Source organism: Meyerozyma guilliermondii, genomic scaffold (assembly GCF_000149425.1).
Source record: "Meyerozyma guilliermondii ATCC 6260 scaffold_1 genomic scaffold, whole genome shotgun sequence".
Taxonomy (NCBI): domain Eukaryota; kingdom Fungi; phylum Ascomycota; class Pichiomycetes; order Serinales; family Debaryomycetaceae; genus Meyerozyma; species Meyerozyma guilliermondii.
In genome coordinates this window covers 1,647,448-1,674,494 of record NW_001809800.1, presented here as the reverse complement: position 1 = coordinate 1,674,494, position 27,047 = coordinate 1,647,448, and the positions used below count along the sequence as shown (strand labels likewise).

At 44.8% G+C, this 27,047-nt stretch overlaps 19 protein-coding genes across 19 annotated transcripts; 10 read left to right on the top strand and 9 right to left on the bottom strand. All coding sequences in view use genetic code 12, as the record gives it.

Moving 5' to 3' along the window:
* On the bottom strand, positions 1 to 699 carry PGUG_00951 (ribulose-phosphate 3-epimerase; the record flags this gene model as incomplete). The annotated part of the gene is made up of 1 exon (XM_001487524.1): positions 1 to 699. One exon carries the CDS (start codon positions 697 to 699, stop codon positions 1 to 3), a length of 699 nt encoding a protein of 232 aa, XP_001487574.2.
* A 406-nt stretch (positions 700 to 1,105) lies between these two features.
* On the top strand, positions 1,106 to 1,621 carry PGUG_00950 (uncharacterized protein; the record flags this gene model as incomplete). The annotated part of the gene is made up of 1 exon (XM_001487523.1): positions 1,106 to 1,621. One exon carries the CDS (start codon positions 1,106 to 1,108, stop codon positions 1,619 to 1,621), a length of 516 nt encoding a protein of 171 aa, XP_001487573.2.
* Positions 1,622 to 1,668: 47 nt separating this feature from the next.
* PGUG_00949 (tRNA-specific adenosine deaminase) lies at positions 1,669 to 2,760 on the bottom strand (the record flags this gene model as incomplete). Its single annotated transcript, XM_001487522.1, has 1 exon — positions 1,669 to 2,760. The coding sequence occupies one exon, from the start codon at positions 2,758 to 2,760 to the stop codon at positions 1,669 to 1,671; it is 1,092 nt and encodes a 363-aa protein (XP_001487572.2).
* Positions 2,761 to 3,111: 351 nt separating this feature from the next.
* On the bottom strand, positions 3,112 to 3,567 carry PGUG_00948 (uncharacterized protein; the record flags this gene model as incomplete). Its single annotated transcript, XM_001487521.1, has 1 exon — positions 3,112 to 3,567. One exon carries the CDS (start codon positions 3,565 to 3,567, stop codon positions 3,112 to 3,114), a length of 456 nt encoding a protein of 151 aa, XP_001487571.2.
* Positions 3,568 to 3,821: 254 nt separating this feature from the next.
* Positions 3,822 to 6,899, top strand: PGUG_00947 (uncharacterized protein; the record flags this gene model as incomplete). Its single annotated transcript, XM_001487520.1, has 1 exon — positions 3,822 to 6,899. One exon carries the CDS (start codon positions 3,822 to 3,824, stop codon positions 6,897 to 6,899), a length of 3,078 nt encoding a protein of 1,025 aa, XP_001487570.2.
* A 59-nt stretch (positions 6,900 to 6,958) lies between these two features.
* PGUG_00946 (threonylcarbamoyladenylate synthase) lies at positions 6,959 to 8,170 on the top strand (the record flags this gene model as incomplete). Its single annotated transcript, XM_001487519.1, has 1 exon — positions 6,959 to 8,170. The coding sequence occupies one exon, from the start codon at positions 6,959 to 6,961 to the stop codon at positions 8,168 to 8,170; it is 1,212 nt and encodes a 403-aa protein (XP_001487569.2).
* Positions 8,171 to 8,548: 378 nt separating this feature from the next.
* PMR1 (Ca(2+)/Mn(2+)-transporting P-type ATPase) lies at positions 8,549 to 11,320 on the top strand (the record flags this gene model as incomplete). Its single annotated transcript, XM_001487518.1, has 1 exon — positions 8,549 to 11,320. The coding sequence occupies one exon, from the start codon at positions 8,549 to 8,551 to the stop codon at positions 11,318 to 11,320; it is 2,772 nt and encodes a 923-aa protein (XP_001487568.2).
* Positions 11,321 to 11,707: 387 nt separating this feature from the next.
* On the top strand, positions 11,708 to 12,643 carry PGUG_00944 (uncharacterized protein; the record flags this gene model as incomplete). Its single annotated transcript, XM_001487517.1, has 1 exon — positions 11,708 to 12,643. One exon carries the CDS (start codon positions 11,708 to 11,710, stop codon positions 12,641 to 12,643), a length of 936 nt encoding a protein of 311 aa, XP_001487567.2.
* Positions 12,644 to 12,951: 308 nt separating this feature from the next.
* Positions 12,952 to 13,758, bottom strand: PGUG_00943 (ubiquinone biosynthesis protein; the record flags this gene model as incomplete). Its single annotated transcript, XM_001487516.1, has 1 exon — positions 12,952 to 13,758. One exon carries the CDS (start codon positions 13,756 to 13,758, stop codon positions 12,952 to 12,954), a length of 807 nt encoding a protein of 268 aa, XP_001487566.2.
* A 156-nt stretch (positions 13,759 to 13,914) lies between these two features.
* PGUG_00942 (uncharacterized protein) lies at positions 13,915 to 15,036 on the bottom strand (the record flags this gene model as incomplete). The annotated part of the gene is made up of 1 exon (XM_001487515.1): positions 13,915 to 15,036. One exon carries the CDS (start codon positions 15,034 to 15,036, stop codon positions 13,915 to 13,917), a length of 1,122 nt encoding a protein of 373 aa, XP_001487565.1.
* Positions 15,037 to 15,367: 331 nt separating this feature from the next.
* On the top strand, positions 15,368 to 16,291 carry DFI1 (Dfi1p; the record flags this gene model as incomplete). The annotated part of the gene is made up of 1 exon (XM_001487514.1): positions 15,368 to 16,291. One exon carries the CDS (start codon positions 15,368 to 15,370, stop codon positions 16,289 to 16,291), a length of 924 nt encoding a protein of 307 aa, XP_001487564.2.
* Positions 16,292 to 17,043: 752 nt separating this feature from the next.
* Positions 17,044 to 18,306, top strand: PGUG_00940 (uncharacterized protein; the record flags this gene model as incomplete). Its single annotated transcript, XM_001487513.1, has 1 exon — positions 17,044 to 18,306. One exon carries the CDS (start codon positions 17,044 to 17,046, stop codon positions 18,304 to 18,306), a length of 1,263 nt encoding a protein of 420 aa, XP_001487563.2.
* Positions 18,307 to 18,374: 68 nt separating this feature from the next.
* ADE13 (adenylosuccinase) lies at positions 18,375 to 19,820 on the bottom strand (the record flags this gene model as incomplete). The annotated part of the gene is made up of 1 exon (XM_001487512.1): positions 18,375 to 19,820. One exon carries the CDS (start codon positions 19,818 to 19,820, stop codon positions 18,375 to 18,377), a length of 1,446 nt encoding a protein of 481 aa, XP_001487562.1.
* A 272-nt stretch (positions 19,821 to 20,092) lies between these two features.
* DAD3 (Dad3p) lies at positions 20,093 to 20,473 on the bottom strand (the record flags this gene model as incomplete). The annotated part of the gene is made up of 1 exon (XM_001487511.1): positions 20,093 to 20,473. One exon carries the CDS (start codon positions 20,471 to 20,473, stop codon positions 20,093 to 20,095), a length of 381 nt encoding a protein of 126 aa, XP_001487561.2.
* Positions 20,474 to 20,609: 136 nt separating this feature from the next.
* On the top strand, positions 20,610 to 21,350 carry PGUG_00937 (uncharacterized protein; the record flags this gene model as incomplete). The annotated part of the gene is made up of 1 exon (XM_001487510.1): positions 20,610 to 21,350. The coding sequence occupies one exon, from the start codon at positions 20,610 to 20,612 to the stop codon at positions 21,348 to 21,350; it is 741 nt and encodes a 246-aa protein (XP_001487560.2).
* Positions 21,351 to 21,502: 152 nt separating this feature from the next.
* Positions 21,503 to 22,735, top strand: ARC40 (Arc40p; the record flags this gene model as incomplete). Its single annotated transcript, XM_001487509.1, has 1 exon — positions 21,503 to 22,735. One exon carries the CDS (start codon positions 21,503 to 21,505, stop codon positions 22,733 to 22,735), a length of 1,233 nt encoding a protein of 410 aa, XP_001487559.1.
* A 378-nt stretch (positions 22,736 to 23,113) lies between these two features.
* PGUG_00935 (uncharacterized protein) lies at positions 23,114 to 24,835 on the top strand (the record flags this gene model as incomplete). Its single annotated transcript, XM_001487508.1, has 1 exon — positions 23,114 to 24,835. One exon carries the CDS (start codon positions 23,114 to 23,116, stop codon positions 24,833 to 24,835), a length of 1,722 nt encoding a protein of 573 aa, XP_001487558.2.
* A 16-nt stretch (positions 24,836 to 24,851) lies between these two features.
* On the bottom strand, positions 24,852 to 25,523 carry PGUG_00934 (uncharacterized protein; the record flags this gene model as incomplete). Its single annotated transcript, XM_001487507.1, has 1 exon — positions 24,852 to 25,523. One exon carries the CDS (start codon positions 25,521 to 25,523, stop codon positions 24,852 to 24,854), a length of 672 nt encoding a protein of 223 aa, XP_001487557.2.
* A 519-nt stretch (positions 25,524 to 26,042) lies between these two features.
* Positions 26,043 to 26,852, bottom strand: PGUG_00933 (uncharacterized protein; the record flags this gene model as incomplete). The annotated part of the gene is made up of 1 exon (XM_001487506.1): positions 26,043 to 26,852. The coding sequence occupies one exon, from the start codon at positions 26,850 to 26,852 to the stop codon at positions 26,043 to 26,045; it is 810 nt and encodes a 269-aa protein (XP_001487556.2).
* Positions 26,853 to 27,047: the final 195 nt, after the last annotated feature.

Below are 27,047 nucleotides of genomic sequence, written 5' to 3'. Positions count from 1 at the left end.
CTATTTCTCAAGGAGTCCCCTGGCCTCCAAATTCTTTGTCACTGCATCTCTCAATATTTGAATCATTTCCAGTGGATCGCTCGCCTTGAATACCGCAGTTCCAGCTACAATAACGTTGGCTCCGGCATCAGCAGCTGCTCCAATAGTGTCCTTACCCAACCCACCATCAACCTGGATGTTCAATTGAGGAAACTTCTTCCTCAATGCTTCCACTTTGGGCATCATCTCTGGCATAAATTTCTGTCCTCCAAATCCAGGTTCCACAGTCATCACCAATGCCATGTCCAACTGCTCTGCCAATGGATACAACACATCTACAGGCGTTCCGGGCTTCACAGCACAAGCTGCCTTCATGCCATGAGACTTGATCAACTTGACCAAAGCTACCGGATCGTTTGTCGATTCGTAGTGGAATGTGTACTGGTCACCCCCAGCCTTTGCTACTTCCGGAACCCACTTTTCCGGCTCCGAAACCATCATGTGACAATCAAAAAAGCTTGCTTTTGTATCGCTACGTGGAATCTCGTTTCTTAAACTGGTGATAATTGGAGGACCCATGGAAATGTTGGGCACAAAATGGCCATCCATTACATCAATGTGAAGCCAGTCGGCTCCATTATCGTACATACGATGACAATTGCACCCCAAATGGGCGAAATCAGACGCAAGAATCGATGGGGCAATAATGGGCTTGACCATGATCGTTTGCTATCAAGATCGAGATATCGATGCAAAGTGCGCAGTTGAGAGTTGGTGCACTGATGTGTCTTACCTCAGGAGAATTAGGGATGGTGATTTTGGGGAAAATGTTGGCCAAATAAGCTGAAAGTGATCGAGTGGAAAGATTAGTAGTGTGGCGGTATGCCATGTTTCTCTGAAGCAAAAAGAAGGCGTTTTGGTCGAGGAAATGCAACATAGAAATAGTGCCATTCTGCAGGATCATTTGTGGGTGCACGGATGTGACCTCTTTAAAGTCTCAACTGATTCTGTGATCTGAACAAGTGTACTAGTCTTTGTACATCAATTTCCCTTGGACTTTCAGTTTTTTTGGTGCTTTTCGTTGGTGCTTACTATTTAGAATCCACATCACAAATCATACATTGCTATGGAAGAAGAAGGGGCTTCGTATTCCGAGCAGATCCTCGAATGTGCACGTCGAAACAACACCGAACTTTTACTCCAGATCAAAGCCGAACTCAACAACGACTCGCAAAAGTTGGCACACTTGATCAATACCACAAAAGAAACCATTACGAACAATTCGCCGTTGCATTTAGCATGTCGAATGGGCCACTGGGAACTGATAGATATCATACTTGACATTGAAGGTGTTGAAGTGGATCCTTTGAACCGAGAGGGTGATACCCCGTTGCATTTGGCGGTCAAGTACTGTGCCGACGAGCCGGAACATGGAACTTTTGTGGTCGACAACTTGTTGGATGCTGGAGCTGATCCTCGCATAGTGAATAGTCATGGCTTGAAGCCCATACAATTGGTGACGGATAACCAGAAGTTGCGTAATTTGTTGGAGGGTGCCGAGTATGCGATTTCGATGGAGGTGACGGAGGCGGAGCAGTTGGCTCAAGATGAGGAGTCGGGGTCCGCATCGGACTCTGATTAGCCACTGGATACATTTATGAGGACCCAGTTCCATAGTAGACATAGATATTACAAGGTAAAGTCATCGACCAGGGTAGGTATCCAGGTTTGGAGCTGGCTGCGGGTTTTCAATTTGAGTCGTTGTCGCTGTTCAAAACTGGTTTTGTAATCGTGGTAAGTGAGACCCACTTTCAAACTAGCGGAATCTTTGTGAATCTCTTTTGCAGTTTGTGCCATATTCCAATTGCTTATAATGCTCTCTCCGCCTTTTTTTGGCGGTTTTCCCTTCACAAAACTGCCATTTTTCACTCCGTTGTTGAGCACCTGAAAAGTGCCAGAAGGAACAATTTTCAACGCCGATAATGGCGACGGCGAATACTTCTTTACCTCTTCAAAATCTTCCGTCAGAGGCTTCCCACTCTGGAATTTCACCGAGCTAAATTGGAGCTTGATCTGATGGTTCGTTTCTATTCTTCCAAAGCACCTGTCAAAATCACTCTTTAGTCCATCAGGAACAATAATGCTATCCAAAAAACAATTTTGCGGAAATAATGGTGCTGTCAATGCATTCGTGAGCCCAAGTTCTTGCTTGGCACACAACTTGTCGGAACAAGATTTGCTTAGAGTAATTAAACTATCACTTCTTCCAGGCTTGGTTCTCACCTCGCCAATCCGGCCATAAAAACTTCTACCACGAAGAACTTTTTGGCGTTTTTTCTGTGGTTCCTGTTCCCAGCCTTCTTCGCCTTTAGCAGAATATGCCAAAGAGGCATCGCCACACGGCGGTTCGCTGACATAAAGCACCAACTTGATCTCATCTCGAAGTTTGAATTTCTCGCCGATTTTCTCCACAAATTCTGACTTGCCTTCTATAAGCTTTTGGCACTCTTCAAGCAAGAACAAGTTAAAGAGCCGTAACGCCAATATCTCAGCATGCATATCGTGTACTATTTTCCCTTTTGAATATTTTCTGATTTCGTCAGGCATCGCTTTGACTCCAGTTGCAATGGTCAATGGAACTATGGAGCTATCGACTACCGCCACAACCCCTGCTAGCATTGTCCATTCTCGAACTCCATTTGAACGAATCCCTGGCTTTGCTGACGGTGGAAGTTTGTCATAGTGGGAAAGGACCGCCTGCGCTACTTTATCAGGAAACATGCGAAGCGAATAAATGCTACAGAAAATAAGCTGCAAAAGTTGGATAAAGATGCAATAAAAATAATAAGCCAAAACAATAAAGCTGGGCTAAAGCTTATGTACTGTAGATGTTGAGTAGGGCTTGCACACTGAGCGATAGTACCGGACGACCTACAGTGTGGAGGAGGAAAATTGAGTGGAGTCACTAAAAGTTCAACTTCATCCTTTAGGTTGCGTTCTCTCTTTCCTTCACTTTCTCTCTCTTCTTCTCTTTCTCTCTCTTCTTCTCTTTCTCTCTCTTCTTCTCTTTCTCTCTCTTTCTCAACTCTCTTTCTCTCTTCACTCCCATTCTGTTCTTTCTCTCTCCTTCTCTCACTTTCTTTTCCGCCGTGCCAATGCACTTATCACTCCTACGCCCACCGCAAGCAAACCACCAGCCACACCCAAGCCTATCAAGCCGTCCTGGGTAACCTTGTCGTCCACCATTTCCTTGAGAGCTCGAGCCTGGCTATTATCTGGTTCTGATTTGAGCAACGCATCGCAGTAGCGACGAGCATTACTGTACTCTCCCACCTTATAAGACCCCACCGCCAAGTAGTAGAGTGCTTCTCTGTGCATGGAGTTCTCTTCTCTGTAAACTTGGGCCAATTGCTCGAGTCCGTGCTGCTGGAGCTTGCGATCTGGAGATTTCACGAGTCCCCATCCGTAGTTGAATCGAGTCTGAGGACTGACATTTGGCTGTTCCGAGTCCAACTGGCGCTTGAGAATAGCTAGCTGCTCTGCCAGGAGAGAGTCTTTGATCTCTTCGAGTGCTGGATAAAGGGGCATGATTGAGTTGTAGTTGAAAAGAACCGCCACCAATCGCACTCGCAACTCAGTGTCGCGCGGTGTGCGCGGTGTGACACACTACGGAATTTTGGCGCAACTTCGCACCTCCCAACCACGCTAGCTCTCGCTAAGTCTCGGTGCGACTTTCCCTAGCTCTCATTGTCGCACCATCATCTAGCGCGCTAATTTTCACGCGCCGCGATCTCAGAACTCATCTTCATTCTCATCACAATCATCCCACTACACTCAACGCCATGAACATTCTCGAGCTTGTCGTAAACCAAACAAGCGCCGACAACACCACCAGAATCCAAGCGGAGGTCAACTTTAAGCATGCGGTAGCAGAAGATCCAAATGGTGCTTTGTACCAGTTGGTGGAACTGGCCAAAAATAATTCGATTCCCGTGGATATAAGACAGCTGTGTCTTTTGCACATACGAAGAATTGTTCCCATGTACTGGTCGCTTGCGTTTGACTCGTTCGTGGGCCCTCCTACTGACCAGAACCTCAAGGAAGCTATTCGCAACGATATGCTCAAACTTGCAACTACTTCTACTGAATCCAAATTACGCTCCGGTGCTTCCTACGTGATATCACAAATTGCCGCTACCGACTACCCTGACGAATGGCCACAATTGCTCTCAACTTTGTACCAGCAGGTTGTGGAGGGAGATAATATAGCCATTGCTGGAAGTCTCTTAGTTCTCAATGATCTCTTTGACGACTTGATAACTGATGAACAATTTTGGGAAGGGAACGTGGGTTCTCAAATCGTGTCACATATCTCCACACTTTTGACTCGTCCTGATACGCTGTTGGATGTGAAAATCGCCAGTCTTCGACTCTACCTGTCGGTAATTACTACACTCAAAAGCCCCGAGGCATTTTCCACTCCTCAACGAAAAAACGGGGTGAAAAGTCTTGTTAATGAGGCAATGACCCTATTCACCAATTTATTGTCATACCCAGTTGATTTACAATCCACTCTAACTTCCTCCGGTTACCTCCACACTTATCTTTACCGTTTAACGGCTGATGTGGTTTCCTCGTTCTTGCGCAAAATTTCACCGCAGTTAATACGAGATGCTGCTTCGTCACTATTCAGGGACTTGGAATCAATCTCGTCAACTCATCGCTCCATGAACCTGTCAAACATCAACACAGATATTAATTTACTTTCACTAGAGTATATTCGTGCTATATCAGCCGTACAGGCAGCAGTACCAATTGGCGATATTGTGGGCGAGTCTTTTCCTCAGGTACTTCAAAATTTGTTGTTGTTTGGTATCCTCTCCCAGCAAACTGTCGAAGACTATGTTGCCGACTTTAACCAATTTGTCACTGATGTAACAGGCTTTTCCCTGTTAACTTCTACTCGTGAGGTACTTAATGAACTTTTGTCAGAGCTTAATAGCAAAGACGCCCAAAAGGCGTTCTCTCTTTTGGTCCAGTCTATGTCTTTGCCAGCCGCTCCGGAATTTCGTGAGTGTCAGTTATTCGCTGTCGAAAGTCTTTGTATGAACGATGAAGCAGTGCTTATTGATAATGAGACTTCTCCAGTGTCCATTTTGAATTCGATCTCCCTGCTTGTTCTGTACGGTGACGAGAGCCTGTTGGAAAGTGCCGCGCTTGTCACTAGCAGATGCTTCTTACTTCTCCCCAAATTTCTCGAAAAGTTTCAGGAAAAGCTATCAGTTACCTCTTTTGCGTCTAAAAGCTTTTTGGAAATGATGAAATTTTTTGCCAACTGCCCGCAAAACCTTATGGAAGAGTTGCCCTTTGCAATTGTGAAAGGTGCCTCTTTAGTAGCATTGACCTTTTACAATCAGCTCATAAAGTTCGATACTTTGGAACCCGAACAACGGCTTGCAGCTCACGAGCAAACAACGCTTCTTATAGCTTCTTTGGTGGAAGAAAGTGAAGAGGATACGTTGCCCTCGTTACTTGAGGCCCTCACTGTCGCTGTAAAATTAAACAAGGAAACAGCATTGAGCCGCCAGATACAATTGGAAAATGGTTCCGTCACCGTATTGGACCTTCTTTTCAAAATCTCGTTCAAAGACCCAGGAAATATTCAGCTAGCAGTTGACTCGTCGGACTGTTTGGAGACACTCTTGGCCGATGTTGATCTCAATTCATTTTTGGAATGCTGTCAAAAGTCCATTCCGTTCATTCTTCAGTTTCTTCGCAACAGCATTGCTCAAGGTGGAGAGTACTCGCCGCAATTGGATCTCGCTTTGGAACTTTTGAGTGTAATTATCAAAGAAGCACCCACTGAATCAAGTGGTGGTTTTCCCGCAGAAGTTTTCGAATACATCTTCTCGGATTTGTATGACTTGTTACTCTTGTCCGTGGACAACCAGATCATGCAAAGTGGTGGTCAAGTTCTCGATTCTTTGCTTCAACGAGCATCCGAATCGTTTCTTCAGTATCAAAAACCAACAGGCGAGTCAGGTATGGATTTACTTATGGCAATAGTAGCCAAATTTTTATCACCGCAATTATCCGATAGCGCGGCCATGAACTGTGGAACTATTGTGTTGTCACTAATCCAAAAGTTCCAGGCATACTTGGGAAATGACTTTTTATCGCAAATACTTGATGCCGTTACTCGGCGGTTACTAGTTGCAAGAGAGGTTGTTACCATTGAAGGTTTAATTCAGGTCTTCTGCCACCTTGTGTTGTCGTCGCCAAGTGAGATGGTGGACTATATGTACAATCGGATCAAGATCCCGGAAGCTGGCCTGAAAGAAAGGAACGGGCTTGAGCTCGTTATGCCTATGTGGTTTCTGTCGTTCGAGATTACTCGAGGATATGAGAAAATCAAACAAAACGCATTGGCATTGGGAAAGATATTCATGTTGGGAGATCTGCGAATTGAGAATTTGATTGTGGACGGTGATATCATACCGTACGAGGGAGATATAATACGCACTAGATCTGTGACCAAGGCGAACCCTGACCGTTATACCCAAATATCTGCGTCTCTAAAAATATTGAAATTATTGGCAGGTGAACTATCCTTCCAGAACCAACAACCCAATGCAAACGGCTACTTACCGGATAACCAAGATGACGACGATGAAGATGGAGACGATTGGGAGGATATGGGAGACCTTGGGGTTCCTAACTATGCAAAATTGAAGTCCTATGTTGATTCAGATGACGAAGATAGCGATCATGAGGGCCAGAATGGAGACGATTCTTTGAGAGAAATGCTCATATATTTTTTCCGAGAATGTACCACTAAAAACTTGGGCCATTTTGAGAAATACTACGACCAATTGGACGAGGACGAGAAGAAAATCATTACTGAAAACCTTGTGTTCTAAGCATGGCTTGGTGGTGCCCCAGCCTACGGTCCTGCATACCATGGCGGTGAGAATTAGCGATGAGACTAGGCGATGATTCTAGCTTAATCACAACGTACAGAGCATCACTACGAACCCATTTCTCCACCTGGAGCCGCAGAACCATGTCATACACGACGAAGATACTTCCGGTCGACGGACTGAGCATCACCTTCAAGGGAGATGAGTTGGAAATTTCAGATCCAGTCACCAAAAAAAATCTTGAAACTGCCGCCAAAGTCTTAACAACCACCCACGATGTTATTGGGTTTCCAACTGAAACCGTATATGGGCTCGGGGGCTCGGCGTTGAGCGACGAAAGTGTAAAGTCCATTTATAAGGCCAAAAACAGGCCGGCAGATAACCCATTAATTGTTCATGTTTCGTCGATAAGCCAATTGAAACGCAAAATACTACCACCAAATTACCAAATACCCAAGGTGTACGAATCGTTGATACACAAGTTTTGGCCTGGTCCATTGACAATATTGTTGCCTGTTCATGAAAGCTCGCCAATTCTGAAGTTTGTAACCGCAGGGCAATCTACATTTGCGGTTCGGATTCCGCAACATCCTGTTGCCCGGGCGCTCATTGCGTTAAGTGATACCCCATTAGCCGCTCCATCAGCAAATGCGTCTACTCGGCCGAGTCCTACAATTGCTAGCCATGTATATAATGATCTCCAGGGCCGTATTCCATACATTTTGGATGGCGGTTCGTGCGACTTTGGAGTCGAGCTGACAGTGGTGGATGGTCTAGTGGACCCGCCGATGCTTCTTCGTCCTGGTGGAGTGTCATTGGAGGAGATTAAGCTGGTTGGAGGAGAGCCTTGGAAAGATGTGGTGGTTGCGAAAAAGACTGCTGGTAAAACTGAGGCCGTAAGGACTCCAGGAATGAAATACAGACACTATTCTCCCACAGCTCGTGTGGTGCTTTTTGTCAATTGTGGAGATGGTAAAGAGGCCATTGACAATTACATTTCGTCGCATAATCTTCAAGACTGCAAAATCGCATTACTCAAATCTCGACATTTTGTCGGCATATCTTCCACCTCAGCAAACAAGGAGAGCATAGACCGTGAACTAGGTACCGACGGTCACACCATATCCCATAATCTCTTTCGGTACCTTCGAGAAGTCGACGAAACCGGCGTGGATATGATCTTTGTGGAAGGAATTGAAGAAACCAACGAAGGACTTGCGGTCATGAACCGTCTTTCCAAAGCTGCCTTGGAGGTGGTTGATGGCCAGTAAGCCATATACTTACATAAACCTACATATCAGCTGTATAAGCCACCACTTGTACTACCACTGTAACCTTGTTCCATCTCAATAAGGCGCAGCAGTACACCATTTGGACCCGAGCGCATCTTCGTTTCCATAGCCGATCCGTTTTTCATCACGAACTTTTGCATTAATAATTCGTGAGTGGATTCTCCGCAAGTGGACCAACCGATAATCCGACCATTCGCAGGCACGAAACACGTCTCGACATCTTTGGATCGCACCTCCTTAACTACATATTTGGGGTCCCATAGTCAGTTTCCGCGCCGATTTTTCACCAGTTTTTTGTGGTTTTTCTTGCGCCTTGGACCCAACATTTCTTCCTAGACACACGAGTGTGTGACAACTATGACAGAGAACCCGTTCGATGTGGAACAGGTTCTAAAACCACCCCAACGTGTCAACTCGGCTGCAAACCGCTATTGCACCCAGTCGGTGGAGGACACGGTGCTGGAGTTCAAAACCGATCCTCACAAGGGGCTTTCAGACAATCAGGATATTCTCAACCGTAGATCCATACACGGTGTCAACGAGTTTGCCGAAGATGAAGAGGAGAGTCTTGTGAAAAAATTCATCGCAAGCTTCTATTCTGACCCATTGATCTTACTTTTGATCGGGTCTGCTGTCATTTCATTTTGGATGGGAAACGTCGACGACTCCATATCTATCACCTTGGCAATCACTATCGTCGTGACTGTAGGTTTTGTCCAGGAGTACCGTTCGGAAAAATCGCTAGCTGCATTGAACAAATTGGTTCCAGCAGAAGCCAACTTGACACGCAATGGTAACACCTCTCATGTTCTAGCATCGACCTTGGTTCCTGGAGACGTGGTCCACTTTTCCCAAGGTGACAGAATCCCCGCCGATATCAGAGTAACGGACGCAGTCCACCTCTCCATCGATGAGAGTAATCTCACCGGCGAGAACAGACCGGTAATAAAATCACCAGAAGCCATCAAATCAGAAGCAAACGGTCTTATTCCAATCACTAACCGTCCGTCTGTGGTCTACATGGGAACCTTGGTTCGCGATGGCCATGGTTCTGGAATTGTCATAGCAACCGGTTCCAAAACGGAATTCGGTGCCGTTTTCGAAATGATGTCAGAAATAGAAAAACCCAAGACTCCGTTACAACAAGCCATGGATAAGCTCGGAAAGGATCTTTCCATCTTCAGCTTTTGTGTCATTGGAATCATCTGCTTAATTGGTATTACCCAGGGTCGCTCGTGGTTAGATATGTTCCAGATTTCCGTTTCTTTGGCCGTGGCAGCCATTCCCGAAGGTCTTCCCATCATTGTCACAGTCACTTTAGCCCTTGGTGTGCTTAGAATGGCTCGTCATAGAGCTATCGTCAAGAGATTACCCAGTGTCGAAACATTAGGAAGTGTCAATGTAATTTGCTCTGACAAAACTGGAACTTTGACTGAGAACAGGATGACTGTGACGAAAATATGGTCGACTGATTTTGAAGGTACGTTCAATTCCCCATTCTTGGTGGTTGAAAGGCTCGATGATAATACTTTACACCACAAGCTCACCAGCAACATTCGCAGAATATTAGAGGCTGGCAATATCTGTAACAACGCCAGGTATTCATCTGAAAGCGAGAAGTTTGTTGGAAACCCTTCCGATATTGCCTTTGTTGAATGCTTACCACACTTTGGTCTTGACGATACTCGTGGTCAAAAAGTACGTACTTACGAATTGCCCTTTTCCTCAAGAAGAAAGTATATGGCAGTATGTGCTCATTCTGGCGACACTTCGAGATCTGAGACTTTTGCTAAAGGTGCAACTGAGCAGATTCTTGCACGTTCCACGAAATACTACGACTCTAAAGGTGAGGTAAAGCAACTTAGTGACGAAGTAAGAGACGAAATCAACCAGAGATCCAACACTTTGGCGGGAGAAGGGTTGAGAGTTTTGGCCTTGGCCAACAATACGCAAAAGTTCGGTGACGAGAAACATATCGAGAGTGAACCTACCGATTTAATTTTTTGCGGGTTGATAGGAATGAAAGATCCTCCCCGTCCTAATGTGAGCAAATCGGTTGCACGTCTCATGAAGGGTGGAGTACATGTGATTATGATTACTGGTGATTCTCCAAGCACAGCTAAGAACATTGCCAAGCAGATTGGAATGCCATTACATACCAACGATTCTGTCATGACCGGCGACCAACTCGACAAGTTATCCCCCGAAGCACTTTCGAATGCAATCCACAACGTTTCGGTGTTTGCTAGAACCACTCCAGAGCACAAAGTCTTGATTGTCAAGGCGCTTCAGGCTAGAGGTGATATCGTCGCCATGACTGGAGACGGAGTCAATGATGCCCCAGCATTAAAGCTCGCCGATATTGGAATTGCCATGGGAAAAAATGGAACCGATGTTGCCAAAGAAGCAGCCGATATGGTGTTGACGGATGACGATTTCTCTACGATTTTGAATGCGATCGAAGAGGGTAAAGGTATTTTCTTCAACATTCAAAACTTTATCACTTTCCAGTTATCCACCTCGATTGCCGCGTTGACGTTGATTGCTCTAGCTACGTTCTTTGGACTTCCAAACCCTTTGAATGCTATGCAAATTTTGTGGATCAATATCTTGATGGATGGCCCTCCCGCCCAGTCGCTCGGAGTTGAACCCGTTGATCATGAGGTGATGAACAAGCCTCCCAGAAAGAGAAACGACAAAATCTTGACCAAAGCTGTGATCAAGCGTGTTTTACAATCTGCCACTATGATTATTCTTGGTACGCTTCACATCTTTGTCAAAGAAAGAATTGATAATGAGGTGACTGCCAGAGATACCACCATGACTTTCACCTGTTTTGTAATGTACGACATGTTCAATGCTTTGGCATGCCGTCACCAAACCAAGTCTATCTTTGAACTCGGACTTAAAAACCAAATGTTCAATTTTGCCGTGGCCGGATCACTTCTTGGTCAATTGTGTGCCATTTATGTGCCATTTTTCCAGTCTGTCTTCCAAACCGAGGCATTGTACTTATCAGATCTTGGAAGCCTTTTCTTGTTGACCAGCAGTGTATTTTTAGTTGACGAGGCAAGAAAGTGGTATAAGAGAAGGCAGTTTACGATGAATGGAGTCAGCTACAGCGTATAGATAATAGATGTCTAAGAACGAATGAAAACCTGAAAGATTAAAAAATGAAAAATTTGCAAGATTGCAAAATTTGATAAAAAAACAAACTTTTGTTTCTTCATAGTATCCTCTTGACAGTTTCCTCTCAAGAACAATTTAGTTCCCAACCAGTTTTCAGTAACCTCCTCATTGTTCACTGACTCAGCGGTCTTCCGCACATTTCTGTCGGCCCGAGTCATCGCGCGCAGTGACGGCATTAGCGACTTAATCGCGCGGCCACTATATAATCCGGCTCAGCTGGAGTTAGCGAATCTTGCTTTATTTATAAGCCTTTGCATTGAAACTTTCTGCATAATAAAACCTTTTTCACTCATAGAAGCCTAGTAAAGAATAGAACCTGTCATAGACATGGTATTCAAATTCACTATAGATACAGTCTTGAACAAATACGTGCCCTACAATCGTCTAAATAGGCTACCCAAACCCATACGCCGAGTGCTAGGAAGTCATCATCCCAAACCCGTGGCAGACTACTGGATATGGATTGAAATTCTTGTTTCCAGTTTCTGTGGTATTGCACTATTGGAAGGTGTATTCAAGAGTCATACAGTATTCACTTCCCATCATGTTCCTATGATCATTGCCAGTTACGGAGCAACCGCTATTCTTTGCTTCAATGCTCACCAGGCACCTTTGGCACAACCTCGTAGTATACTTATGGGCCATTTTGTGGCCTCACTTATTGGTGTTTGCATCCAAAAACTTTTCCTGTTGAGTGCCGGTGGAAGACACCATTATTGGGCCAGTGGAGCTCTCAGTGTAGGTGTTGCTTCTGTGGCAATGTCCATTTTGAATTGTGTACATCCGCCTGCTGGTGCATCAGCACTTCTTCCATCTGTCGATGAACACACTCGTGAAATGAGTTGGTGGTATCTTCCCGTTCAGTTGATTCTGAGTGTTTTGATCATATGTGTCGCTATGATAACGGGAAATGTCATTAGAAAGTTTCCCGCTTACTGGTGGACACCGGCGGTCTTGAAGCCCTCAGAGAAGAAAGACGAGGAAAAAGAACTTGAAAAAGAACTCAAAAAAGAAGAAAAATCAGAACCAAAACCAAAACCAAAACCAGTACCCCGCAAATTCGAATCTGATGTCCATTATGTTGACCAGATTGACTATGTCAAAATCACCGCCAACGGAATTACTATACCGTCAAACTTGAACGTTGAAGATCTCAATTTCATCTGGCTCGAACTGATGCGCCAGTTGATTGCCTCGTCGCAGCCTACTCCACTCAAGAGCCCGTATCGTGATGATAACTCATTCAATTCGTCTAAGTCATAAGAAGCTCAGGTTTGACTAATAATACACAACTTGGTGTCGGAACATATTCAATTACCAATACTGTTAACCGAATACAGTCTTGGACAACCAACTTAATCATTTCAATTATCATTTTCTACTATAAAGTAGAATAATTAATACATACAACTGTTAAATCAATCATTTCATTCGGTTAATACTCATTGTCCCTTTCACTCAAAGTAGACAATCTCCATATTTAAACTAATATGCTGAAGTACTTGTTTCTCCATTAATCTTATCAATTCTCCTCTATATACATCAGTCGTGATATTCAAGTCCTATCTTCATCAATACTCGCGAATCTCCTCCAACAAAACCGTGCCATCAAACTCCTCTTTTTCCACCTTGTCGTAGAGCGTCAGGCTCAATTGCTGCACTGAGACCGGAGGCCGTATCAAGTTATTGATATAAGAAACATTATCTCCCAAAACAGCGTTTTTGACTCCGTACCCAAGACTCAACAATGTCTTGAGTAAAGCGCGAGCATTGAGCAGTTGCAGCTCACTGTCATACATAAAACCAGGTCTCAAACTGATGCTCCGAAGCCCAGGCTTGCACGACAATTCAAACTCCGCCTCTCTCTTCGTGTCTATATAAGCCTCCGGTACAATTGGCATTTTTTGATCAGCAGAGATGTAGACAAAAGTTGGCTTTGGTTTCATTTTTTCTTTTCTAGCTTCCAAGAAAGCGTCGGCAAGGATCACCGCAGAGTCTCGCTGTATAGCTTCGTATGAATCGTGTTGACCTTTGGTCATTGGATTGGCACCTCTCATGACACTGGCCAAATTTTGAATGTCGTTGAGAAAATTGAAATTAGTATTTATGGTTTTTTTGTAGGCTTGGTTCTCGAACAACAACCCCATACTATGGACCACCACATCTATGTCTTTCAATTGGTTTTCGTATGTCGAAGGATCAAAAATATCAGCCTTGTGCCAGTTCACTTTATCGACCCAAGCACCCTGAATTCCCGTCGGTTTGCCTGAACGAGAGAATCCTATCACATTGTAGCCTAGTTGAACCCCTTTCTTGCAAATACTCCTTCCCACAAAGCCGGAGCCACCAAAAACACCAATAGTTTTAAGTATTGTCATTGCAGCAATGAAGAAAGTTGCGAATGCGAGAAATTGGTGGGGTGAGAAGATGTGGGGAGCAGTGAAAAATGAAAAATTGGAAAATCTACAATAAATCGAATTATTATAAGATTGGTCGTATTATCTATGCAATTGATATCTAGGTAGTCATTATTATCATTGTTCAAACTTCTTGCGGAACATGACAAACTCCTCATCTTCAACCTCTTCCAAAGATGGGTGCTTGTGCAAATCGAGAGATTCGTCTTTCGCTTCAAGCTTTGGAGAGCCAACTTCTGGGGTCAATGGCTCGGATTGAACGGACTCGTTATCATCATTGGCGTCTAATCTTGGAGATGGCTGTTTTGGTGCTGGAGCTGGAACTGGTGCTGGAGATGAAGATGATTCATTATTCTGGGTAACCTTTTCTTCAGAATTCTTGGCTTGAGCTTGGCTGACTTGACTCAAGAAAGGAGTAAAAAAGTTTTGTAGAAGCTGTTCAACAAATTGCTCTTGTTGGGCTTTAGCATTTCTGGCCTCGGCTTCTCTTCTGATTCTTTCCTTTCTTTCCTGAAGCTTTGCCTGTTCTCTAGCCTTGGCTTCCTTCCTGGCGTTTTCCTCAGCTTGCTTTTGTGCCGCCTCCTTTCTGGCTTTCTCTTCAGCTGCCCTTCTTGCCTGTTCGGCTTCTCTCCTTGCTCTTTCTTCAGCCTCTTTTCTAGCCCTCTCAGCTTCTCTTCTGGCCCTTTCTTCAGCTTCTCTTCTTGCTCTTTCAGCTTCCCTCCTTGCTCTCTCAGCTTCCCTCCTTGCTCTTTCAGCTTCTCTTCTCACTCTCTCTTCTGATTCCCTTCTCGCATTAAGCTTGGCTTGTTCAGCTTGCCTTAACCTATCGTCTCTTTGTTGTTCTCTTTCATTTCCAATAACACAGCCAGGAAAGTAGAATTGAGGATAACATACCTTTTGTTTCTTGGGAATCCTCAACACCAATGTGTTCTCGGCGCGGAAGTATAACCAGTTGATTTCTTGCAAATCGATCTCAGCCAACGAAAACGAAACGGTGGCTTGAAAGTTGTCAGGTTCAGATTCGATGACAAGCTTTACGAGTCCATTTTGACTCTTTAAAGCACGGACTTCATAAGAATTGAAGTCACCATATGGCTTGAAAATGTGGATTTGATACTCGTCTTCAGTTTCAACTTTCTTTGAAATCTTTGGTTGGAATTGTTGACGAAGTTGTTGTTGCTGTTGTTGTTGAACTAAATCAAGAAAGCTCAAGACGGGGTTGTAGTTGATTGCAAACATTGTGGAATGAATTGAAGGAGAAGTATCGGTGGCGCCTTTTATAATTTGCAGCCGTTTCGCATTGTGCTGCGTAGAAGTTTCCAGAATGGATCACTGCGAAAGTTGTAGAAGGTTCCAGAAGATTACTAATACCAAAGGGGACGGAGATATCATTTGATTACATAAGCAGTCTTCAATACCACCACCCATACACCACAATAGACGACGGATTCCCCTCCCTTTGTTCTGCTCGTCGCCAGTTTCCGCGCCGTGGCACGACGGGCCGCGCCTCGTTCACGTGACGCACCAGGTTTCATCTCTGCCCTTCTTTGATCTCTATTAATAGCAGGTAATGAGTTGTCGTTCGTTAAGCTGGGTGTTGTTGTTGATTGCCGTGGCGTGTAGCTTGATCTATGTGACCACATTGCATCTGGATACACCAGGCATTGAAAAAATTACGAAAGGAAATTTTCGTCAATGGAGTTTCCAATTTATAGACGGTAAGACTGGATATGAGTCACGGCCAAAAGATGAGCAGACCGCCAGCGAGGTTAGAGCTGTTCCTGAGGAGACGGTGGTTGTGATGGCTCGGGCAGATAACGATACCCTGGTGTTTGTTTCATCAGACGAGTTCGGTACTTTTACTATCAGCAGTGAGTCAACCACATTTTCTGATGACCCAACGACGCTGTCGTTTGTATTTCTGACGAGTCTGAGTCTGTCGTCATCGTTTGCCCAGCGTACAAGCAGCAGAGTCATTTCGTCGAGTTCTTCTTCGAATACTCAACCTACCAGTCTGTCGCAGAGAACAACGACAAGACAAGAAGCTCTGTCGCTGAAGGAGACTCCTGCCCTGGAAACCCAGCAAGATAGTACCACTAGCTCACCAGAAACCACCAGCTCTTCTCTGCAAAGTGACCAAATCACCACAACCTTTCTGTCGGTTGACAATGGAAGGACGGTGGTTGTCACCAGAACCATCGATAGCGAGCGGACCAATCAACCTAGCGCTGCCTCTGGTGACCGTGGCAACAGCAGCGGATCCAGTGGACTCTCGAACACCAATAAAATCGTTGTAGGTGTAGTTGTTGGCGTTGGAGGTGCGATTATCATTGGCATTATTTCAATCTTGTTTCTCCTCAAACGAAGGACGAACAAAGACCAAGAAGGAGGATGGACGTTCTGGAGGAAAAACGAGAAGGGAGATGATAGCGATCTCCTCAGTGGCGAGCTTGGGGTGCGTGATAGAAATATCAACCAAGGATCTAATTTTTAGGCATGAGTAGAATGAACAGAGAAGAGAAAAAGAAGAGAATGGAAGGGAGAAGAAAAGAAGACGAATAGAGAAGAGGAAATGAATACATAATACGAAGAATCAGGATCAGAGTTATACTCAGACTGAATAGTTCAGAATGTGCAAAAATAGACAAGATAATTTAAAGTTTGAAATCAAACAATTCTAAAAAATATTGTTAAGATTTACGCTTCATTTTTCAAAACTAAACATCCTTTTATTTTTTCAAACTAAATATTTTCATGTCATAATGTGAATTATCACGCTATTTCTCCTGTTCCTTTCGCACCCATAAGCGGTGTATTATACCCCAAATCAGCCGATCGGCTATCTGTCTCCGCGCCGCACGGGATGGACGAGTGTCTCACATTTGCCAGTGGGTGCTTTTGTGAGTGGAATTGTTCCGGAGTTTCATGCTGGACTATAGACGTTGTATACAGCCTTACCTTTCAATCTGGAGTAATTTGCTTCACTTTTGACCCCCTAGGGCTCTTCCTTTATTTCCATCCTCTCTTCCTGTGTAAGGAAACAGTGTTCGTAATGCCGCAATGTCTCACTTTTCTTATAAGCAAACAAATTTCTCACAAATAACTTCTTCTCCCCTTATTAGAACCCAGGTTTGTTGTCTCAATTTGCATTAGAGTTGTCCTTGCTATACAGAGAAGCGTGTCAAACCTCCGCTTTAAACAATAACCAAAACTTTGGTTTACCATTTTGTACTCCAAATCCTCCTCATGGCGTCGCTTTCAGACCTCCTTAATCACAGCGATAGCGACGAGTCCGTCATTTCTTCAGGGCCTCCGCTGGGTTCTGGAAGTGAGTCTTCTGGATTGGAATCTCGCCTTTCTTTGGGCCATACTTCCAGCTATTCCAGTATCGCCTCCTCCTCCACTCCCACTTCCGCAACCAATTCCGCAACCAATTCGGCACGAAATTCAGCTCCCATTTCAGCCTCAAGTTCTACCTCGAACTCGGCTCCCGGATCGGTAGCCACAACCACTCCGCCTGGCGAAATTTACGCTGAACTGTTTGGTAAAAAATTGCCCAGGTCAAAAGTCGACAAGCGGTTTTTTCCAAAGGAAAGATTGGTGAAAATAGCTGTTCGGAGAAAGAGCTCAAGGAAGTCTTCGACCGAACCTGTAGGGTCCAAGCTTCATTTGAAATCTCTAGAGGCGGCGCTCAGAGTAAAGCTCACCCTTGTGCCGTCGCTCACAGCTCTCTACTGCTCGCTCACACCAAATACCAATCGCCAACCAATTCGAAGTCTTTACGAACCCAGCATGAAAGACGGCTCAATTAGCACCCCGTCCTACAATTACGACATAGACCAGGAGTCAACCACCAAGGTGAAACTGGTGCAGCTCATTGATAGTGACCTCGTCAATCTCTCGGGTGTGTCGAACAAGATACTTCTGGGTTTTAACGGTAAGACCAATACGAATGCAAACGAATTCTCTACCCCAACATTCAATTCCCTTGACACTGCCATATACTCTTTGTTTGGCGCCAATAATTACACTCTAGTGAGAGTCACCCGCTCGGCCACTGACGAGGCAGATGGGTCGCTGGTGCTCAAGTTGGAAACAGCACAACCCGGAGATTACCTGTTGATCGACGATGAAGATTTTGCAGATGATATGCTGCATAGCATTGGAAAACCGGGCCGCCGTCCCAATAATTTGTTCATCAAAAAGATTGTCGCTCGTCCACGTTACAAATCGGGAATGAAAATCTACTTTGTTCCCTACTCGAGCAATGCCTCCTTGTACGTCGATGACAGAATGTTGAAGCGTGATCTTTTCAAAGGGGTTCTTGACCTTGATTTACCCTTGCAGAAACATATAGCCACTGCATTTGAGTACTCCAAGTATGTGGAAGAGTACAAAAATGCCGTAGACAAGACCCGCTACTCGTCTGTGCCTATGTCCATGCTGGTTCCTGGGCCGAATGGTGACAGTGATCAACTTGCAAAAACCGAATTAAAGTTGAATCGGTAGTGGGTTCTACGCAAACTTTTATGATTATTAGTTACGAGATTTTATAGACTTAGCGAATGATACAAAATCTAAACGCTCAAAGAAACCGATTCGGTGGTGATGTGCTTCTTAAAAGGTTCCAACGCCTTGGCCACATCGTTCTTCACAAACTTTTCTGTTTGCTGAGGTGCGCGACCAACAAAAGTAGATGGATCCAACAAGTTGTCGAGTTCACCCCAAATTGGCTTAAAGTACTCGGTGTTCTTGACTCTCTCGATCAAATCGTTGTCTCCTCCCTCTTGCTTGACAACGGCACTAGCTTGGTGAGATAACACTCTAATTTCTTCGTGACAGTCTTGTCTCGAAGCGCCTTTTTCCACCATTGCCATGATGATGTTTTCAGTAGCCATGAAGGGCAATTCGGCAGCAATTCTTCTTTCGATCACCTTTGGGTATACGACAAGGCCACTGGTGATGTTAATCATTGTGGACAACAAGATGTCGGCGGTCAAGAATGCCGATGGAATCGAGATTCTTCTAATAGCAGAGTCGTCCAAGGTTCTCTCAAACCATTGCACTGAGGCAGTTTGGATAGCATCGTTGAGCAAACCTCCCAAGTGTCTGGAAAGGGAACAAACTCTTTCACAACGCATAGGATTTCTCTTGTAAGCCATGGCAGAAGAACCGATTTGCGATTTTTCAAAAGGTTCTTCCACTTCCTTCAAATTGGCAAGCAATCTGATATCAGTACCAAACTTGTGGGTGGTGGCTCCGAGAGAAGCCAATGGGGACAAGACATCAATGTCAATTTTTCTCGAGTATGTTTGTCCGGTAACAGGGTACACATGTTCGAATCCCAACAACTTGACTACAGTCTCGTCCAAAAGTTCAACTTTGTCGTGGTCACCGTGGAATAAAGAAAGGAACGAAGCTTGCGTTCCGGTGGTACCCTTGACACCTCTCAAACCAATATCGTTTCTGGCTCTCACCATGTTTCTCAAGTCCCACAACAACTCTTGAATCCACAAAGTTGCACGCTTACCCACTGTGGTAAGTTGAGCTGGTTGGAAATGGGTCCATCCCAAGACTGGCAAATCCTTGTATTCCATAGCAAACTTGGACAATCTGTCGATAACGTTGACCAATTTAGGAATCAAAACATCATAAGCATCTCTCAAAAAGATCAAATCAGCATTGTCAGTGACGTAACAAGAAGTAGCACCCAAATGAATAATTTTTGCAGCCTCAGGACATGTATTTCCAAAGACATGAACATGAGCCATAACATCGTGTCTAACAATAGCTTCTTCCTTTGCAGCTGCCTCGATCTCCTCGTCAGTAATAGTTAAATGGTTTTTCATTTGAGTGATGGCTTCATCGGAAATGACATCCAAACCAACCTGCTTCTCAGCAATAGCAAGATTGAGCCATAATTTTCTCCAAGTTGAAAATCTATTTCTCAACGAGAAGATGCTAGACATCTCCTCGGAGGCATATCTGGAAGACAATGGAGTGGAATACTTGTCGTTGGACATTATGAGTGGTGAAATAGTGCCGTGATGAAGTAATAAATAATTTGACTCGGTATGTTACCTGCAGGTCGGGCCCCGTGCCTTAACTGATAGTGTAATAAAGAAAAGAAACACGAAGGTGTAATGGAATAATAGAAAATGAGATGGAGAAGCTGAAAACAGAGTAGCTGAAGACCTCTTAATCGGAGGTTATTTCGTTTCATCAACTGAGAATCAATTTTTCACCACCATGCCTTCGAATTTTTTTTTTTTCATTTCTCCACTCTTTTCTTGGTTCAACCACTTTGCAAGTCGCTCGCAGCGTTGTCGTTCTCTTCGTCTTCCTTTGCCTTGTCAATTTTCAAATTTTCATCCTCTTCATGCTGAAGAAATAACGAGTACACCGCTCCGCGAAAAAGCGTGTAAACCAACCCTATTTTCATTTCCAAGCTCCGGAAGTTGTCGAGAAGCTGGTCGGCCGTGCCTGGTCCTTCGGAAGCTCCCGAATCGTCGGAACTACGCGTTTCCGATGCGGTGGTGTTAATCAGTTTGACCTCATTGGCGAGGGTTTTGAGCTGCGTGGCCAAGAGTTGGTACTGCTTGAGTATGCGTGCCTCCAAAGGCTCTAGGCCCGCCACCTTGTCGTATTCTGTTGTGTAGATGTCTTGCGGTGCCATAATGTTTTAGAAGTTACTGGTATAAACAGCTTTTGGTGCGCAGTTTCGGATCCTGCACAATGCCTGCTCCTACACATAGCTATCGTGAAAGTCGCAGGGTGAAATTCGCAACTTGGCTTCAGCAAACACCGTTATCATGGCATCTACTTCGGGGTCTCAGACAGAGGCCAAGCCAATCACGAACGCCACCGTGTCGTCGGAGCATCGCAAGAAAAAGTTGGTGCGCAAAAACTCCGGTCCAAACCCACTCAAATATAAGATTTGGCTTGCGGGCCATCTCATGTCTCTTATATTTGGTGCTATAAGTTCGGGATTCCAACTCTTGTGGCTTCCCAATCGGTACTACATCAACTCCATCAGCTACCGGTTGTCGCTTTTGGGGTCTGTGATGGCTCTTGGTGCAACTTTTTCTCACAAATTTGGACTTCGTTTCCTTCCTCCTCCACTGACCATGGTTGCCCAGCAAAATTTCCAGTATTTGGTGTTGGCATTCTTATGGTGTTTTACATTCAAATCTGTTTTCAAACTTATCCCCTTTTTGCTCATATCTATTTTGCAATTGGGCGCACACAAGAAAATCGGAGCCATTGAAAAGCAACTGGATTTCCTTGCGTCTCTCATTGCTTACGACGAGCTCTTGCTTATAGTCTACCTCTTGCTTCGCACGTTGTTCTTGAGAGGATGGTCGGGATACCAATTGGTGGTGTTCTTGGTGTTTTACTGGTTGCGTATTTTGTACAACAAAGAGACAGGAAACCTTTTCCGGTCTATTGTGGACAGACTTGATGGAAAAGTACAGGGCAAAAACGAAAAAGTGACTCATTACTGGGACAAAATCAAGATGTTTTTAGACGAGAAGCAGCAGTCGGAGATGTGAGGAGAATAAGAATGAACAAGAATGGGAGTATAAGTAGAATTGAAGCAATTGTGAAGAACGATGAGAATCAATTGTGAAGAACGAAGTGAGAATGACTGAGCGTGCCTGTAATAATAAACAGTATATGAAAACGCTTATATGAATTGTAAACCATGTCTTCCTCTTGTCTCTCCTCTCTCTTCGCATTTTCCAGTCCTGCACCCATACATCTCTCATTCTCACCAACTCTCCTTATACCAGTAGAGTCGACTCCTGGAATGCCCACAATTTATCAGTTAGGCCACGAGCCAATCAAGGACCATGTCTTCTTCCCCGACCACAAAACTCTAGTAGTTACAAAAGATAACACAGTGGAGTTGTACAAAGTCGAAAATGCAAATTCGACTCCTCAATTGGTGGACGTCTTGAGAGGTCACGACAAAACTGTTACGTCTGTGGACATTTCTCCCGACGGAAAACGGATCCTTACATGTTCCCAAGACAGAAACGCCTTGGTTTGGGAGAAAAAATCGGGCGAATACAAGCCTACATTGGTATTGTTGAGAATCAGCCGGGCAGCTACCGTTTGTAAATGGTCACCTTCTGGCAACAAGTTTGCAGTAGGATCCAGCGACCGTGTTGTGGCGGTGTGCTACTATGAGGAAGAGAACGATTGGTGGGTTTCAAAGCATTTGAAGAAACCTTTGAAGTCCACTATAACCACCATTGCATGGCACCCCAACGATGTGCTTTTGGCGTGCGGATCCACTGACGGTCATGTCAGGGTGTTTTCAGCTTATATCAAGGGATTGGATGCCAAACCGGAACCCACACTTTGGGGGTCCAAGTTACCGTTCCAGACCTTGTGTGGTGACTTCACCAACGAGACCAGAGCGTGGATCCACGGTGTTGCCTTCAGTCCATCTGGCGACGTGTTGGCGTACGTGGGCCACGACGCTTCGTTGGGCGTTGTGTACCCGGCAGGAGAAGGACTCGCTCCTCAATCAATTGTTGCTGTGCACAGCAACAGCTTGCCATTCAAGGCACTTTTGTTCGTCAGCGAGAACAAAATCGTAGCTGGTGGCCACAATTGCAACTTGATTGTGTTTGAGGGAGACGTTCAGGGCTGGCGTGAAGCCAAAAAGGTGGAAAACCAGACCGATTTGACGGCGGCTCCTCCTTCGACGGCCGGAGACGATGAAGAAGACGAGATGTCGTCACACGATGCTTTGAAAATGTTCAAGCAGCTTGACCTTAAGGGCAGAGTGACGAAGCCTTCGCCTCGCGGAGCTGGCCGGGCATTGGCTACGATTCACCAGAATACGATCGCCAGCATCCGGTCGTACTCGCCCTCGCAAGTCAGCACCTCGGGCATTGACGGCAAGGTGGTCATTTTCGACATCTAGCTACAGTATCTAAATAGAAATTTAAAAGAATCTGGGTTAGTAACAATCTCAGATATTGAGCTTTGGTATAGGTTTTGTCTTCATAAGGTTCAGAAGCAGAACTGAAAAAAAAAAGTTTTTCATCATAAATTGCACTTACGGTTTTCTATGGTTAGTCTCAGTTGGTGATGCATGTGTATCCTGCTCAGGAGTCACTGGATTAATTGTGTGGTTTTCATCATAGACATACGGTTAACTTTAACATTGATTTCTCCCATAAAAAATTTGTTAAGGTACGCGGCCGGGTAACCGCATTGGCGGTGCGAAAGTATTCTCCATACAGGTTGTTGCATTTCACGGCTGCGGCAAGGCGGCATTCGATTGCCTCCATTTATAATAATGACAAAGGCAAATGAGACCCTGCCACTTATCGCCCCGCGTCCTATCGTCACCCCGAACTTGGACGATGAAAGAGCAAACATGCACAAGTCTCCTTCGGCCTCAGCGCTTTCTCCAGGCTCGGTAGAAGCTCGGCGCAAAATGATGTTGAGTCCAGATTTCAACGATGGTCGACCTTCAAAGCGGACCCCTTCCGCGGACAGCCCCATGCGCCGGCGGAACTCGGTCTCGGCCGCAGACGTGTTTGGACATCCTCAAAGACCTTTTTACGAACGTCTCTTAACCCATCATCAAACCGTCACCAACCCAGGATCTCCGTTTGATGGTCAATTTGTCAACCTGAACACGAGTACTTTCTTTGCTCACAAGAATTCGAGCGGACTCCTCGACAGCAATGCCAGCGTATACTCCGAAGATGAACAATCGCGGCGGATTGCTCGCTTGAATACTTTGAGGCCGCTTCGTCTTATTGGAGATTACCGCCAATTGGCCGACTGGAAAGAGGGATACTGCCACGACTTGAATAGTATCAAAAACCGCAAGGTCCGTCAGTACTACCGCGACCAAAACTACCTAATCGAGCGGTTCTGTGAGATAGACGATTTTCTCGATAGCGGTCAGATGCACATAAATATGCTATCCACTTATGGTCAGGAAGAGCTCCCTGAGATCCCAGAACACGAGCCGATAGACGCTTCTTCTATGGAGCGTGAGAACAACGACAGTAAGCAAACCACTCATCTGAAATCGAGGTTCAATGATGTGCCTGGTAACGTTCAAAGCGAAGGTGCACATTTTCTTGGCTACAACCACGAGCAAAACTCCCACGAGGTATTGGTGGCTATCCTCGTAAACTTTGTCATCAACTTTATCTTGCTTATTGGGAAATTGGTAGTGGCTCTCCTCACCAATTCGATCTCGGTGGTAGCGTCGCTTGTCGATTCCGTCCTTGACTTTTTGTCAACATTCATCATTTATATTGCCAACAGACTCACCACCGTGCAAACCTCAACCATTAAACATAGTTATCCCGTTGGAAGGTCGCGACTCGAGCCTCTTGGTATTCTCATATTCTCAGTCATCATCATTATTTCATTTTTCCAGGTGGGTCAAGAATCTTTCAAACAAATCTTTTTGCTGCCAGGACCAAAAGTGCCAGTTTCAATTGGTCTCGATGCAATTGGCATCATGAGTCTCACTATAGTAGCCAAAGTATGCTGTTGGATCTGGTGCAGTAAGAGCAAATCAAGTTCGGTGCAAGCATTGGCCCAAGACGCCATGACCGATATTGTATTCAACATTGTTTCTTTGTTGATGCCGACCCTCGGTCATTACTTTAATATTTGGTGGTTCGATCCTGCTGGTGCTCTCTTACTTTCCTTCTACATTATAATCAGCTGGTCTGTCACTGCGTATCAGCATATTGACAATCTTACAGGAGCAGCTGCCAGCCCATTAGAATACAAAGTGATCTTGTATCTTTCCTTTAGGTTTGCAGAGCTGATCAAGCAGATCACGGCGTTGAAGGTATACCATGTTGGAGACAATTTAAACGTTGAAATTGACGTGGTGTTCAATATGGAGGACATGAGACTCAATTTCAAGGACTGCCATGATATAGCGGAAGCGCTTCAGTATGCTGTGGAAACACTTCCCACGGTCGAGAGGGCGTATGTCCATATTGACTACATGGAGGGGAATTTTAAGGGCCATCTCAATTAATAAATAGCTACATTTTTCAAAGAAGAGCAACAGCCAATGCTCCCAAGACGGCACCAGCAGGGGCAGCATAGCTGACACCATTAGCCTTGGACGATGACGAACCCGAGGCGGCGGCAGAACTGGAACCAGAACCAGAACCAGAACCAGAACTAGAACGAGAGCTAGAACCAGAGCCAGAGCCAGAGCTGGAATTTTCAGAATGAGAATGAGAGCTGGAGGAATTGCCGGAGTCAGAGGTACGATCTTCAGCCGTTTCGCCCGAGTCGCTCTCGGTCGTTTCGTTCACTTCAGAGTCGCTGTCACTAGCACCAGTTACTCTCGAAAGTGCAGAAGTGAGACTGGCAAGCTGAGTGTTGGTGAAGAGATCACTGGCAAATGAGTCCAATTGCGCAGTGTTCAAGTCAAACTCAGTAAGCTGGTCTCCTCCTGTGAGCGCGTCAAGGTACGCAGCGTACCACGAAGTCTGAGTGTGTTTCTTGACTTCAGCTACCCATTCGGTGTAAAATGGCTGGGTGGTGAGCCCTTGGCCAATTTGCATGTAGTTGTCAGCATTGCCCACGTACAGGTTGAAAGCCGAGTAGAACGAGGTTATACCTGGAATGGAGGTGGGGAAAAAGTTGGGGTCGTTCAACACATTTGCAGCAAAGATTGGGGTTGCAAAAATAAGGGCGAAAGATGGAGTTTTCATTAAGTTTGAAAAAATGCGACTTTGGTTCTTTTATAATATGCACGCTGCGACTTTCACAATACGACCTGGTGACCAACTCGTAACCCCGCATAAAAATCCAAGTTACGAACGGGCGGTGCAGGAAACATAGGGGGCATGGCTTTAATCACCAGATTTTACCCGCATTGAGGAAAAAAGGGTTTTTTTAGCGACAAGCGCACCGCGAATAATTATACCCCCTTGTATTACGGTTTGGAGCACCAAAACGTGGCTCGGTTAAACGTTGGCAGCTGCATCAAATACGACGTTCTAGCTTTGGGTGATATTTGCATGTGGCTCTATGAGACAGATGTGGCTTAGTGTGGGAGATATCACGACCTGTTCGATTGTGGATGTTGGTTTAGTGTTCGTTTATTAAAGATTCGCACGCAGAACTTCATTCGTTTTGGCTCAGATTCGCAGAATGGATAGAATTTCGCACCATTGAGATTTAATCTTTTCAATTGCATTCGAAAATCATTTTTGGCCAATGGTCTTGCGTTAATTACACCATTCAGGGGGACATCCAGGAAACGACTTCTCATGGTAATCTTTCTGATAATATTCGACGCAACTGTCCCAAGTACCTCCATGGTTCATGGTAAATGAGCCCCGGTATGACTTGTGAGGATATTCATCAGCTAGAGCATGAGCATGAGCAACAGCTTCTTCAACAGCTTCTTCAACAATTTTGAGGCTTGATATAGCATCACAATCGCGTCCAGTGGTACACGTATGAATTTGAAACCAGGTATCACCATGCTGTGTGGTGTACATTCCACACTCCTTGGGAGTCTCATACCCGTAAATTGAAGACGCAAGTGCATCAGCAGCGGAACCAAAACTTTTCACTATATTGTTAAAAGTGGACCCAACGTTGAGATCGCTCAGATCAATGTTCCGATAGCGTTCAGTGATATGTAACCCAGAAATTGCTACCTCATAATCAGTAATAGGTTCAGAAATCACATCGGCATAAGAAACATTTGATAAAGATTTCACAAAATTAGGTCCCAATTGAATAACGTTGGTCCATTCCTCTCTGGTATCTTTTGTGATTTCTCGTTTGTCATTTGACGGCATTATACTATCGTCTAAGCCCACCAGTAAAAACATCTTATTAGTATAAAGCACTTTGTAGCCGTTGTATGTGTAATTGGCATCAGTATTGTTTAACAATTCTAGATCAACATTGACAAATTTAGCGTTAAATATGTTATGCGTGCCTTCATATTCAATGATAAGAGATTGAGCAAAGCCTATGACAATTGCGAAGCTAAGTATATACCATATAGCATACATGGTTTTCATCGTGGAAGTTCAAATTCTGTGAGTATTTTCGTGGAATGTTCGAAAGTCGTTTGAAATTTCAACTTATCCAAGAGGCTTTATATCTCAAATATACTCTCTGCGCTGTTATGCTCAACGCTGTTCAGTCGACCAAGTTATCTGAATTGCATGTATAATTGTCCCGCTTTCTATTATTAGAAATGAATTTCGCGCAGA